Genomic DNA, 12,941 nt, shown 5'->3' with positions numbered 1-12,941 from the left:
ATGAAAATGTATATTTATCCTTCAAACCGATACAAAGTGACTAAATCAGTTCCTTGGCAATCACAAGAGCAAAGCACTTTTGATTTCAAGGAAACAGTTTGATTTCAATATTAAGTTAATGTTCACCTCATAGCAACAATGAAGCTGTGCATCCAATTACATCTGTGAAAGTCATGTTCATATAGACCTTTTTATTCCCTAAAATATTAAAATGCACTGGGTGTGATAAGTAATACAGATTATCTTCACGCAGGAAAAATGTCATTGCTCATAAAGTCTCAAAGCAATTGCCACTAGTACAAATACTGTGTACATGTATGTACCGGTACAGCAGAAAGCATAATTGCTCCTGCTGCTAGGCATAAGCTACTATAATTTACATTCTTACTCAACCGGATTTGAGTTTTGCACCACACTTGAATTCTAATGCCCCCAGTCTAGTTGTGTACACAGCATTTCTTTCAGCGTATTGCATCAAACTTTGTTCTTCCTCACCGTAATGCCACATACTTGTGCAATTATTTCAGAAAACTGCCTTATTATTGTACTGACAACATTATTGAATGTGGCATTAAACAATATCCCAGCAGGCATTTCAAAAACACTTAGAGAAAAAAAGTAAGAAAAGACTTGATTTTGTGTTTCAGGGGGAAAACTGTGAATATAATTACGACGACTGCTTGATCGAATCATGCCCTGATGGATTTAGATGTAAGGATGGCATCAACAATGTAAGCTGTGTCCTTGTGAAGACAGACACATCCTCTGTTCCTCCCGTCTCGTGGAGTACCAACCACCTCGACGTTCAGTCACAACCCACTTTTGTACCCGTGGAAGACTTGCAAAGCACCGAGCGCCCGACAGGTTGGTAGTGAATCAGCATGTGCAATATTTTGAACTTTTGTAATACTTCTCTGTATTTTTAGCAGCCTCATAAAATCTTAGAGACCATATAATGCCCTTTTAGAAAATCTTGATTTTGGGGTCTGTTAGAATAGGATTTCATGCACATATTTTACACGACTCAGTCTGTCAGTATCACTCTGTATTGTTCCGTCTCATAGAAGCCACTCCGTCCAAAAAGCACAATCTTTTGCATGTATTGGTCAGCTGGACAAGTGTGTTGTGAACGGCTTCATATGCTTTGGATGGGGATTATTTAAAGGGACACTATGCAACTTTTGTGCCTCTGATGGTTAAAAAAAAAAAAACTTCTTGCATTTTGCAGAAGAACATTGTTTTGGCTGTGCTTCTGCCCTGCCGTGAGTGTGCTGATGAATATGGTTATCATGCTGCTCATAAAACATTCACTATAGGCTTGAGAGATATAACCGGTTTAGATGGAAAGGATCTCAAGCTGAATAGCTAAAGACGTTACTGCAGCTATGCACATTAATAGACATGATACTTCCTTGAAAATAAATTCCAGCGCAGCGCTACAACAACCATAATGAAATGACTCTTCACAATAGATAATCCTTTACAAAGAACTCTGTTAGGGAGCTACATATTGCAATTTATCAGTTCAATAAAAGAAAAAAAATGGACAGTGTACCTTTTAAATGAGTAATATTGTGACATATACGTATCTCATTTCAATCTAACAGGAATAAAATGTCCCTGCGCCTCATGAAGCATTTTAAGATTATGAGGTTGACTTCCATTGTACTGGCTGTTAATGTTATTGGCAAAAGGATTGGGTAAATGAAAGACAACATGAACAATTGATTTCAATCAATGACCTTGTGTGGTTTGTTTTGATTGATCGGCTTCATTATGTGCACCACGTATCATAAATATTATTTATGAAGTACATATTATCATTCTTTCAGTAAAATACAGTATATCATGTATATAGAAAAGTATTGTATATTGAAGAAAACACACAATGAATAGTCTGTCATCATTTACTCTTACTTTCTTCTGTAGAACACAAAAGAAGATATTTTGATGGATTTTGGTACCCAACCCATTGATTTTTTCATTGTATGGACAAAAAAATTGAAGACATTTTTCAAAATACTTTACTTTCCATGTTGGGGTAAACTATCCCTTTAATAAAAAGAGTTTAATTTACCCCATAATATTGAACTACTACATCTAAAAAGAAAGCTCAATGATCACATGAAAACAATAATTTAATATATTTACTGTCTGAAGTAATATTACTGAATAGTTTTCAACTTAACATGATGTAGATTATTTTAGCAGTCAGCAATCACTTGTATTTAACCCAACTTTGAAACCTAAATTGTAATTATCTTTAATTAGATGGTTTGATGAAATAATGTTCATAAGGTGTTTTTACATTTTTATTTCTCAATATCAGTTTTATGGAAAATCTCCCATGAAATGAGATCATCGCACTGCTTTTTCTCAGTCAGAGAGAGAGAGCGAGAGTAAGAAAGCTTGGTTATTGTCATCTTTCTAATTTGCCTTCACACTTTATGATATCAATGACTACAATAACATACAGATACATTACCACAGGCAACATCATGCCAGACAAAACGTCCTTGAAATGTGTATTCGGAAAACATTTCCCAAATAACCTACATTTTGCTTTGCTCTGTTCCAAAATGAGCTGGGAGCCCCTAAAGGTTAGTAAGATAAACACTCACCATCTGTGGTATGTCTGATAATAAGAGCTTTTTCAACATTTGTTCCACTAATGTTCTCTGAAGAGGCAATAGTTTGAACAAACTCAATTAGTTTTCACTGGAAAAAATTGCAGCTAATTAGGGACTATGTGCTATGGTTTATGATGTTTATTGAGTATGACACAAAACACCCATTGGTGACAATGAATGAATTGTAGAGAGCCAAAATGTCAGTGTGGTACATAAGGACTAAATTTCCACATCACTTTAGGAAATTGAACCGTCCTTGCATAATTTCCTGACAATGGACTAATAAATGGATTCTAGAGGCTAAATTTGTCAAATCACTGAAGGTAATTTAGTGAAGCAGTCTAAGCAAGTCATTTTAGAAGAAGAAAACCCATGAATGTGCTTAAATTCCCCTAAAGCATGACTTTTCGCTTTCTTTCTGAATTGATTTGAAATGAACTGCTGGCTCGTGGCCGTTTTCACAGTGTTTTTTTTTTCTTTTCTTTTTCTAAATACCACATTTCACTGTGTTAAAGAGTGAGAATTAGATGTCATTCTCTGAGTTACAGGTGAGTTTGTGTCGTCCAGTTGATATTTTAAATGTTGCACTGCTAGAAGAGTATATAAGACTGCCGCTATTCAAAGCGCACAACAAAAAAAATCAATAGGCCAGTTACAGGGCGAAAATAAAGGTAAATGCGTTTCTGGCAAATGTTGAGAGCGATTTTGACATTTAAGCTATGCTTTATGCTAGTCCTCGGGGGCACAACACAATGGAATTAAACCTCTCCGCAGAATGAAAAATGTAGTAAACAGAGCAACTGCATTAGGATCTCTTGGGGGTGCAGAAATGTGTATGGATATGACTGTGTGAATGTTTGCTCTAAGATACCATCAGCACTAATTTCTTCAGCCACTACTGAGAAAGACAAAGTGTGTGTAAGTCAGTGCCCTTGGGGAAGAGCGCAGTTAATTTTCCAAACATGCGCTTTACAGAAATCAATGCATTTACAATGCAGAAGGCAAATGCTACAGACAGCTTTAAAGGTTTGCCTGGGCATCCGTAGGAATTTTCCACAAGTGCCCGAGAGGTACACCAGCTGAGTAATCACTCTCCGATTGTCCAGACAGGGTGGAATTGAGGCCATTTTTTATAGAAGATAAAACTCAAGGAAGCTGCTATAGTCCTAACTCAAAAATGGCGGGATAAATCTATCATCTCAAGTTGGACTCAAAAATCCATTTAGTCTTTGGAATGCACACCCTCTTTTGATGGACAACTGGCTGGGATCGTTTTCACAGAATGGCAGATTGGACTGATACGAAGTAGCCAAATACTAGATAAAAGAAATGCACATTTGTTTCATTCGTCATAGTTAGACTTTATACAATGCTGCTGTTGTTGTTTTTTCTGAACCTGCTTCTTTCTTATTCTCATCTGTACTTGTCTTGTTTATCTGTCAGGTGTAGAAAAAATATCAGAATTTATAAAATGGCTCTTTTTCAATTGAGTGATTTCTTCTTGAGAGTGTACTACAAGAAGTTAAATTGCAGGAAAAGGACAAGAAATGTACTGAATTCAAATTTGAGAAGTTTCAAAATTAATAAGTTTAATATGATTAAACTTCTATCTATCTCGGCCTGTTTGTCCATCAAGTAAATATTATAGATCATATTTTATCTTGACAGTATTTGTTTTTCTGGTTAGAAAAATAATAATAAATAAATCTAAATTAAAAGTATATTAAATTCGGCATGCATTCAAATTACAGTGGGGGGGGTACTCTGGTAGTCAATGGCAACAAACATGGTTATAAACATTACTGGTTACAAACATGCTTCCAAATATTTTCCTTTGTGTTCAGCAGAACAAAGACATGCATACAGGTGTGGAATCCCTTCCAAAAGGCACATAATTATTATTATTTGTATCTTTCTCTTCCCTGCAGAACCTTATTTCGCCAAGTGCAACATGTTTCTGGATCAACATCTTTGTTAATCCTGGAACAAGATTACAATCAGATTAGAGGAAAAGTTTTGTGTCAAGTTTAGATTTACAATCAGGGTAAGGTGCTTCTACATCAATGTTATTCACTTATCATTTCCCTCTGGTTTTAGGGATATTTTATGGGTATGATTAGGTTTAGAGGTAGGAATATGGTTAGGAATAAATGTTCAGACAGGTATGTTGTTCCATGATCAACAAAATATTTTGTCCCAGGAACACGTCTTACTCCGTAAAATCAGGACGTGCTCCTTTCCGATGCACATTAAGGTCTCCTTCACTAAGCTTATTCAAATGATTTAAAATGTTGGTCGTAGTAAAAATGGGAGCAGGATTTTGGGCCATAAATAATGGGCAAAGTTTTTAAACCAAGCCCAAGCCTAGTTATTTTGTCATTTTATACATTTCACTGCCCCACATTGGTGTCACACACATTACTAAGTAAGGGATAATGTACATCCAGCCAGTTGTTATTACAGAATAAAAACAGACAGTGATCCGGATCTTGCATCACTCTGAGGGGGTTTATTCTGTGATAGCATCCAGCTGAGCCTGTGTTATCAGTTTTTACCGGTTGTTATCGGAGAATAACACACCACTGGATGGCACTTGATTCTTGACCAATCAGAATCAAGTATTCCACACATTCTTTTAATAAATTAGAAATAATTTGTCTTTTTTATTTAACTGGTTATTTAACAAGGAACATGTACTGTAACTTTCAGATAGGCACACAAACTCTCATCGATATGTCTATCTAGGTCGCTCTCTAAAAACGTCTTTTGCCCTAGGTGCAGCTATAAATATATTAGCCAGGAACTTGCATGATACCTCTGCTCTCTCTCTTTCTGCTGTCCTCTCCTCCTCCTCTGCATTCCCAGCTTACTGGGTATAGAATCTATTTTAGATAGAAACAAAAGACCGAGAGTTTGAAATTCTTCTTTGATATCAGTCGTCGGTCATGCTGGTTTGGACGTGTAACTTCACATGCAACGATTGGGCAAATAGTTGATGCAACACTTTGGTAATGCAAAGAAACTGTGACACAGTTGGGAGTTCATCTGTGTGCCCATCATATTTGGAAGAGGAGAAAAAAATATCTTTTTGATTTTGTGACGAAACTCATTACTTAGTGTGAGCAGGGCTGGACTGGGGCTTTGGACAAACCAAGCCCATCCGGCCCATGAGTTCCTCCGTGAATGTTTTTGCTGGGGGTTAGAGCCTTAAATTTGGAGTAAATAAATTTACTAACAGACTGAGTTGTGTAAAAATTAGGACAGGGACGAATAATTATGAATATTATTGAATTCACTGCAAATGCAGATAACCTAAATTTGCACTTTTGTCACACAGACATGCACTTGACAGTAAAGCACTGATTTTGAGCTAGGATGCAGTAAAGTTAATTTACTGCTAATAAATGCCGTCATCATTTACTCACCATCGTGTCATTCCAAACCTGTATGACTTTCTCTCTTCCTTGAAACACATAAGAGGATATTTTGAAAAATGTTGGCAACCAAACCATTTTGGTTACCATTGAATATTGTCTCGGCAAAAAACTGACTTTTTATTTTCTTTTATGTTACACAGAAAATAAATTCATTCAGGTTTGGAAGGACATTAGGGTTAGGAAATTGAGTTAAAATTCCTCTTTAAAAACAGTATTTTTCAAGAGTTAACACCTAATTTATGTAAGACACTGATATCTATCTTTCATAAGGCTCTCGTTGAAATAACATAAAATTTCATTATAACTATTAAAAAATTCATAAAACATTTAAAGAGAAAAAAAGCTTTGTCCTTTATTCATGGGATCCTTTAAAGCTGTTCTGTTGAATTATCCTTTAATTACCCTAATGACATTTTAACTGAGTTTAACTGTAGACCAGTTTCATTTAACTGTAAGATCATGGTAGTCACAGTAATAATAAACGACTGTTGTCGACGAATTTGTAGTAAAACAAGCCTCTATAAAAGTGATTTATCTATTGTAAGTAATAATAGCAAAATACATTTTTGCCAAGACACCATTTTTTTTCACTGTTAGTAGCTGCAAGGTAAATTGTGGTGGTGCTAGATTGACAAGTTTGTAGTTGTGTGTATTGCCATTTTCCAATTTATCTCGTCATGTATTTACATCGCGGCTGTTTACAGCTAAGGCAAAGTGCCGTTCATCACTTCATAATGCAGCAGAAACAGTGTATGTTCGTCAGCAGCAGTGCTGTGCGGATATATTTATCTTTTGCAGTTTCCCATGCGCAACAAAAACAACTGTTAAATTTAGAAGAAAAAAACAATGGGCCGCCTTCCCTGCATGATTGGCCAGTCCATGGCAAACATAAATTAATACATTTGTATTAGCCCCAAAGTGCGTTGGCCCCCCCGGGAAAATGCCCAGTATGCCAGATTACCAGTCCAGCCTTGTCTGGCTATCACCAGACCAATCTCAATTTAAAATTGAACATTGGTCTGGGGAGTCTGCTCTGTATTTTGTACTGCACAGGAGGCGTGATAAACGAGCATTATTCAAATGACTATACGCAATTAAATAGTCCTTCAACCAGTCAGACCATAAGAGGTGTGATCAACAGGCAACGACCCATCGCTTCTCTATCTGTCATCGTGTTAAACCCGCCAATAGTGCTCCGAGTGGATAAGCCAGTCCGTGATTGGTTCCCACAAAAGTTTAACAGAAGCAGTAGAAATTATTGGACAGGTTTCCAGACTGAGTTGCAGGGCGAAATCAAATCATCGGCAGATCAGGCTGGGTTTACCCAGTCTAAGTCCAGCCCTGAATGTGAGTAAAAATATATAATAAATTGGAACACTGTTACTTCTCACAGAAAATGTTGTGTTCAAGAGAAATGCTCTTTTTTTTTTTTAGTTTAGCTCCTGAATGAAATGAACTTCAGATGCGGTTGCTTCACGTGATTGCATGTTGATGTCAGGCGAACCAAATAGGTTGAATTCTCACACATCTATATGTATGGGGCATTGAACAACGTGGTATGCAGACAGAGCATAAATCAGATGACAATAAAGGAAAATGATCATTAATTTATTTGCATAACTAGCATTGAATTATTCATCATGGTTTCAATCTGTTCAATCTGTATCTCATTAACATGACTGATGAGGCTTATAAATCTGAGAGTTTTATGTAACGTCTGTCTTATTTTCTTTTGGGCACTTAATGCATGTATTTTTTAGTTGCACATTTGTGTGTGTTTCAGTGCTATAGTTAGAAAGCTTAAGAAATAATAATTGACTTTTTAAATTTATTAAACGTGTATGAGAGGGAAATTGTAACTTTAATGTTGATTATATCTGAGTCCTAAAATCCTTTTTTAGCATTTGAATTTTATAAGTTTATAAGTGACACTTCTACACATTAATCCTTTTTTGCTCATTTTATAGTCCGTCAGGTAACAATCCTTATCGCATAGGGGGAAAAAAGCACACTTCATTATAATTTAGAGGTATCATTTCTGTTTGTAGTAGTGGTTGTGTGCCAAGATGTACTGTACATCTCTAATAATGTTTGTTACTAATGAAAGTTATTTAAGTGTAAAAGAAGCTGTTGATTATGTTGGAAAATGGTGCATAAGTGCAAAGTTAGTTTTGCATTTGTATGAATTTAATGAGCTCTCATGCTTTCCTCTATAGTTTTAATGGGTGCGCTTTCCATTCATACATTAAACAGGAGTATTTTTGAATGGCCGTGAGGAAAACGCTGATATTTTTTCACTCTCTCTCTCTCTCTCTCTCTCTCTCTCTTGTTCTTCCCTTTACAGAGATCTATATTTATACATCCCATAATAGTGTTCATCAGCACAGCTGGCAGCGATCCAGCAGAGTCAGCATTTCACAAACATGAGCAATAACTACGTTCAAAGTGTTTGCGGACTTTTTATCCACCGAGTTTTGAGTTAGCTATTTCCTGTAGTGTCTTTTATAGCTCTCTGTAGATAATAACCTCTGAATGAGCTCGCAATCACCTGTCCCTATTGACCGTTTCTAACGATTTGAATGTTCAAGAACCAGCAAGAGCAGACTGTGCCAACCTTGTGTAGAAGTTAGTGGCTGAAATGCAGATTTCAAAAAGGGATCTGGAGTTAACGGCTAATGAGGTGAGAGTTTGCCTCCCAGCAGCAATCACGGACTGCGTGAAAGCCTTATATCAGTCCAAACAAGCATCTCAAATTAATGAATGGCTTAGTCTCAGAGGGGTAATTTTCCATCATCGGCGCTGGTAAACCTACCTGGAACACCAGGGGAGGGAGAAGGTAGACGTTCCGTAGTCGCCCTGCATTCATCCTCATTAATCGGAGATCACAGCCTCTGGTTTCCCGATAAGTCTCCATTCTTTCAGTCACAGGCCTCACTATGAGATATTTGTCCTATTATGGAGTGCAGGACTTAGCAGACGCAAGGGGATTTTTCTACAAGCTACTTAATCGCCAAAGTGCCCCAGAGACCTTCAGCGGCAGATCAAAAGATTTGTGCATTAAAAAGATTTAAAGTCAAGCAAATATTGATAAAGGCTTCATCTGCTGTAGGTCCATTAATCGTGACAGCAATCGCCAAATGCACGCTCTGTTTTGTTGCCTAGCATCGGTCAATCACATGGAGGGAGAAACACCGCAGGCAGGTCCGCATTATTGAGCGATTCATTGCAAAATACCCCGAGGCGAGAACTTTCGTTGGAACTGTTTGAGATTGAAGGGCATTAACTCCAGACCAACGCTAATGCTCAGGCCAAATTGCTCAAGTCAGAGCCGGTCTTTTAAGTTTGTCCGCATCAGTACCCTAAATGATCTCAAAGAGGGTGGAAGTCTCTGAAAATGTCCCATAATTGCCAACTGATACGGATGACAGAGAGCAGGATATCATGGCTTAAAATGAGGCATGTAATAAGCTGGTATAATTTTTCTCAGACAGTCACTCACTCTTGCTCTCTTTGCGAGGGGTATTTATGTGGCTTTCTTGGCAAACCATGCGCTTTTGCAAGTGTCGTGGTTTACTGTTCACTTCTGCTAAAAACCCCTCATGGTACAGGGCTGAGGTTCCTCAAGCCGACAGAAAGAGGTTTACGCTGTATAGAGATCATCTTAGAGCTACTCTCATTTACGATGCACTTGCCGTGGAAAAAAAATTGGCCTTTTTAGCTTTATCAGCTCTTGGGATACAAAATATGATCAATGCTAACTGGCATGTTCCTGTGCTTTTTAGCTCCCACGTAGCTTTTGAATGACTGCATCCTTTGAAATGTTAAACATATAATTATTTCAGATTTCATTAAGGATGAGAGATTTGTTATTTTCTGCTATGTCTAAACATGATAGATCCACTACTGTGCGGTAAGGACATTTCGAGGTGAACATCAGTGGCTTCAGAGGATCCACTGACAGCAGTAAAACATTAGACGAGCGGCCCTTTCCTACCACTAATTGGAATAGACTTGCTCTGGAGAGTTATTCTTCAGTCCCCCCCAATTAAAGCCGATCTAAAAACTGCCTTTTTAAATGTACTAAGTCATGGCAGGTAATGGGTCACTCTTAGCTTTGATCACATTCCTGCGAGAGAAAGGAGCTACTGTACCAGGCGCAATTATCATAAAAGACCTTTAAAATGAAAGACAGGGATCTTACAGCCACCTGTTTTACAGGCCCTCAGATTTTTCTGTGAGTCAAATGAAAGCACAGTTTAATAGCGCTAATTCAAAAAAAAAAAAAAAAAAGATCAGATGTCTTTCATCAGATGTGAAAAATCTTTCTCTGAGATAACTTTTGTAGACTGTAAAAAATATTATTAGTTATAACATCTTTATCTATATAAAGTATACCCGTAATAATTTTGCCAAAAGTTTGCCAAAGTTTCAGCAACATTTTCTAAGAATGTAAATTAAAAGTGGTTAAAAAAAGTTTACAGTGAACTTATTACTGCAAAATTGCAACGGTGGCAACACTTTGAATTGACTTCTAACTAAAAAGTAATATTTTAATGTAATATTTTAGTTTAGGTTCTGTTCATTTATGTATTTATTTTATTATTACTTTTTGTGCATGTTGCATTTTACATAGTTCTGAGTTTGAATTTTTAAATGTTGAATATAGAACATTTGAAATTGAACACATCTGAAATGTTTTTATGTTGAAATTGTATAGACATGTATTTTCAAACAGCAGATATTTTGTTCTGAATTAATAGACAGAATTAAGATTTCAGATGAAGAAGAAATTCAGAACATCAAATTCAATATTCTAAAATTCAGAAATTCATATCTTACAGAAAATAGACCAGAGGTCATCATCAGGGAAGAGTAAAGGATCTCAGAAAAGTTGAACGGAGCACCATCGGATCATTTCATTTCCCATTTGTAATGGAATACAGATAAAAGATCAAATGGACCTTTTATACTTTTTTGTTTCATTTAGATTAATGCATAGAAAATTAGATTCCGGCTAGATTTTTTGTGTGGTTTACCGCACAATTAAATAAAACAGGTCAGGTTCTGAATAATATTTCATATATCGGATACACATTTTTTTCTTTGAAATGATTTAAATTGTGCTTGAGTGACATGCCTTAGAGATATTAATGCATGTTTATTCTTTATAATGAATAAACATGAATTAATATCTCTAAGGTATTTTGAGGATACATTACAAATTACTGAAATGTCATGTAATCGCTCAATCTGTGTTTCAGCCATGGAAAGACAATAAAACAGTTTGTAAACAATATCATCACATTTACCTCAGATGTCATTTGTGTCCACAGCTGTTAGTGCACTAGAGAAACAAACTGAATTAATATCTCTAAGGTATGTTGAGGATACATTACAAATTACTGAAATGTCATGTAATCGCTCAATCTGTGTTTCAGCCATGGAAAGACAATAAAACATTTTGTAAACAATATCATCACATTTACCTCAGATGTCATTTAGTGTCCACAGCTGTTAGTGCACTAGAGAAGCAAACTGAATTAATATCTCTAAGGTATGTTGAGGATACATTACAAATTACTGGAATGTCATGTAATCGCTCAATCAGTGTTTTAACTGCGGAAAGACAATAAAACAGCTTGACATTCCGCTAAATATATATGCACTATATAAACCTATATATTCATTATATTCTACTTATTTTCACACACAACCATTTCTAGGGTTTACAAAGAATGGTGTGAAAAGGGAAAAACATCCAGTATGCGGCAGTCCTGTGGGCAAAAATGCCTTGTTGATGCTAGAGGTCAGAGGAGAATGGGCCGACTGATTCAAGCTGATAGAAGAGCAACTTTGACTGAAATAACCACTCGTTACAGCCAAGGTATGCAGTAAGGCATTTGTGAAGCCACAACACAACCTTGAGGTGGATGGGCTACAACAGCAGAAGACCCCACCGGGTACCACTCATCGCCACTATAAATAGGAAAAAGAGGCTACAATTTGCACAAGCTCACCAAAATTGGACAGTTGAAGACTGGAAAAATGTTGCCTGGTCGGATGAGTCTCGATTTCTGTTGAGACATTCAGATGGTAGAGTCAGAATTTAGCGTAAACAGAATGAGAACATGGATCCATCATGCCTATGGTGTGGGGGATGTTTTCTTAGCACACTTTAGGGCCCCTAGTGCCAATTGGGCATCGTTTAAATGCCACAGCCTACCTGAGCATTGTTTCTGTCCATGTCCATCACTTTATGAACACCATGTACCCATCTGATGGCTACTTCCAACAGGATAATGCACCACGTCACAAAGCTTGAATCAATTCAAATTTGTTTCTTGAACATGACAATGAGTTCACTGTACTAAAATGGCCTCCACAGTCACCAGATCTCAACCCAATAGAGCATCTTTGGGATTTGGAGGAACGGGAGCTTCGTGCCCTGGATGTGCATCCCACAAATCTCCATCAACTGCAAGATGCTATCCTATCAATATGGGCCAACATTTCTAAAGAATGCTTTCAGCACCTTGTTGAATCAATGCCACGTAGAATTAAGTCAGTTCTGAAGGCGAAAGGGGGTCAAACACAGTATTAGTATGGTGTTCCTAATAAGCAATACATTTAGGTGAGTGTGTATATATAGTACAGCATGTACAGCACTCAATACTTAGTTGGGGCTCCTTTTGCCTGAATTACTGCAGCAATGTAGCGTTGCATGGAGTCGATCAGTCTGTGGCACTGCTCAGGTGTTATGAGAGCCCAGGCTTCTCTGATAGTGTCCTTCAGCTCTTCTGGATTGTTGGGTCTGGCATATCACATCTTCCTCTTGACAATAGCCCATAGATGTTCTATGGGGTTAAGGTCAGAC

The 12,941-nt window shown here is 37.0% G+C and overlaps 1 protein-coding gene across 1 annotated transcript in view; it reads left to right on the top strand.

Moving 5' to 3' along the window:
* Nucleotides 1–12,941, top strand: part of eys (eyes shut homolog) — a 376,512-nt gene that overhangs the window by 226,771 nt on the left and 136,800 nt on the right. Inside the window, exon 30 of the mRNA XM_067421808.1 lies at nucleotides 648–864. Within this exon, the coding sequence (XP_067277909.1) occupies nucleotides 648–864 (217 nt within the window). The remainder of the gene's footprint in view (nucleotides 1–647; nucleotides 865–12,941) is intronic.

Source organism: Pseudorasbora parva, chromosome 17, assembly GCF_024679245.1.
Source record: "Pseudorasbora parva isolate DD20220531a chromosome 17, ASM2467924v1, whole genome shotgun sequence".
Taxonomy (NCBI): domain Eukaryota; kingdom Metazoa; phylum Chordata; class Actinopteri; order Cypriniformes; family Gobionidae; genus Pseudorasbora; species Pseudorasbora parva.
This window is presented reverse-complemented; position numbering and strand designations above follow the sequence as displayed.